We start from the raw sequence: 1,207 nt of genomic DNA on the forward strand, positions 1-1,207 counted from the left end.
CAAAGAAATTTGAGAACCACAGGAGTTCTGAAATAGATACCCTACCTTTGAGACTTTGAAAAACCTAAGAAATATAAATGCATTATATGTTCAAGCATCTTTTGCTAAATTTAAGTATTTCTGTTTGCCTTTCAGCTAGCAATTGACTATGGGATTAAATTCTTGGAGACAAGCGCAAAATCCAGTGCAAATGTAGAAGAGGTAAGAAGGAAACGTTTGGTGACTTGTTACAGAGCAGCACAGGTGCTTAGGGGCCTGTGTTCAAGCAGCTCTCAAAGCTTTGGTATTTTCTGACCTAGTGAATGCCTTTTGTTGACCCAACTCCACTTTGTAGGCTTTTGTGCTTCTAATTTTTTTTTTTTTTTTTTTGAGATGGTGTCTCGCTCTGTTGCCAGGCTGGAATGCAGTGGCATGATCTCGGCTCACTGCAACCTCTGCCTCCCAGGTTCAAGCGATTCTCCTGTGTCAGCCTCCTGAGTAGCTGGTACTACAGGTGTGCACCACCACACCCAGCTAATTTTTGTATTTTTAGTAGAAACAGGGTTTCATCATGTTGGCCAGGATGGTCTCGATCTCTTGACCTCGTGATCCACTCGCCTTGGCCTCCCAAAGTGCTGGGATTACAGGCGTGAGCCACCACAACTGGCTGCTTCTGATTTTTATGCAGACACTGGTTGTTGAATTTCTAGCATGTAGCCTCCACGTGGGTTAATTAGATTGCACAGTTAAGATTCACAGAATAGAATGTGGAAGTTCAGTTTTGCCCTTTGTTTGGGCAGCTGGAAATCCTTGACTAGAAGACCAACCAGTGTCCTGTGCTCATTCATGTCATTCTGTATGCCTGCAGCAGAAGAGTTAAATCACTTTCAAGGCTGTACTCTCTCAAGGGAAAATTAAGCTGTTAGTTTATAGGACACATTCCTTTAGTGTACACATTTGAGGTAGATTAAGCGCAATAAATTTTAACAGTGGCATTTAGTAGAAATAAGAAAGTGTGTTTATCAGGGAGTAGCGTTAATAAATTTTCATTAAGATAGCTGTTAAGGAAAACCAAACCATCTAAAGTCTTAGGAGAATACGTTTTCTTCAATACCTAACGTAGATGACCAGTTGATGGGTGCAGGAAACCACCATGGCACGTGTATACCTATGTAACAAACCTGCACATTCTACACATGTATACCAGAACTTAAAGTGTAAAAAAAAA

The 1,207-nt window shown here is 41.0% G+C and overlaps 1 protein-coding gene across 2 annotated transcripts in view; it reads left to right on the plus strand.

The window, feature by feature from the left end:
• The window catches only part of RAB8B (RAB8B, member RAS oncogene family), an 87,026-nt gene that overhangs the window by 72,942 nt on the left and 12,877 nt on the right, over positions 1-1,207 (plus strand). For both annotated transcript variants that reach the window (XM_011967743.1, XM_011967754.1), the window contains one exon: positions 136-201. In XM_011967743.1, coding sequence (XP_011823133.1) covers positions 136-201 — 66 coding nt within the window. The remainder of the gene's footprint in view (positions 1-135; positions 202-1,207) is intronic.

Source organism: Mandrillus leucophaeus, unplaced genomic scaffold (assembly GCF_000951045.1).
Source record: "Mandrillus leucophaeus isolate KB7577 unplaced genomic scaffold, Mleu.le_1.0 Scaffold12, whole genome shotgun sequence".
Taxonomy (NCBI): Eukaryota; Metazoa; Chordata; class Mammalia; order Primates; family Cercopithecidae; genus Mandrillus; species Mandrillus leucophaeus.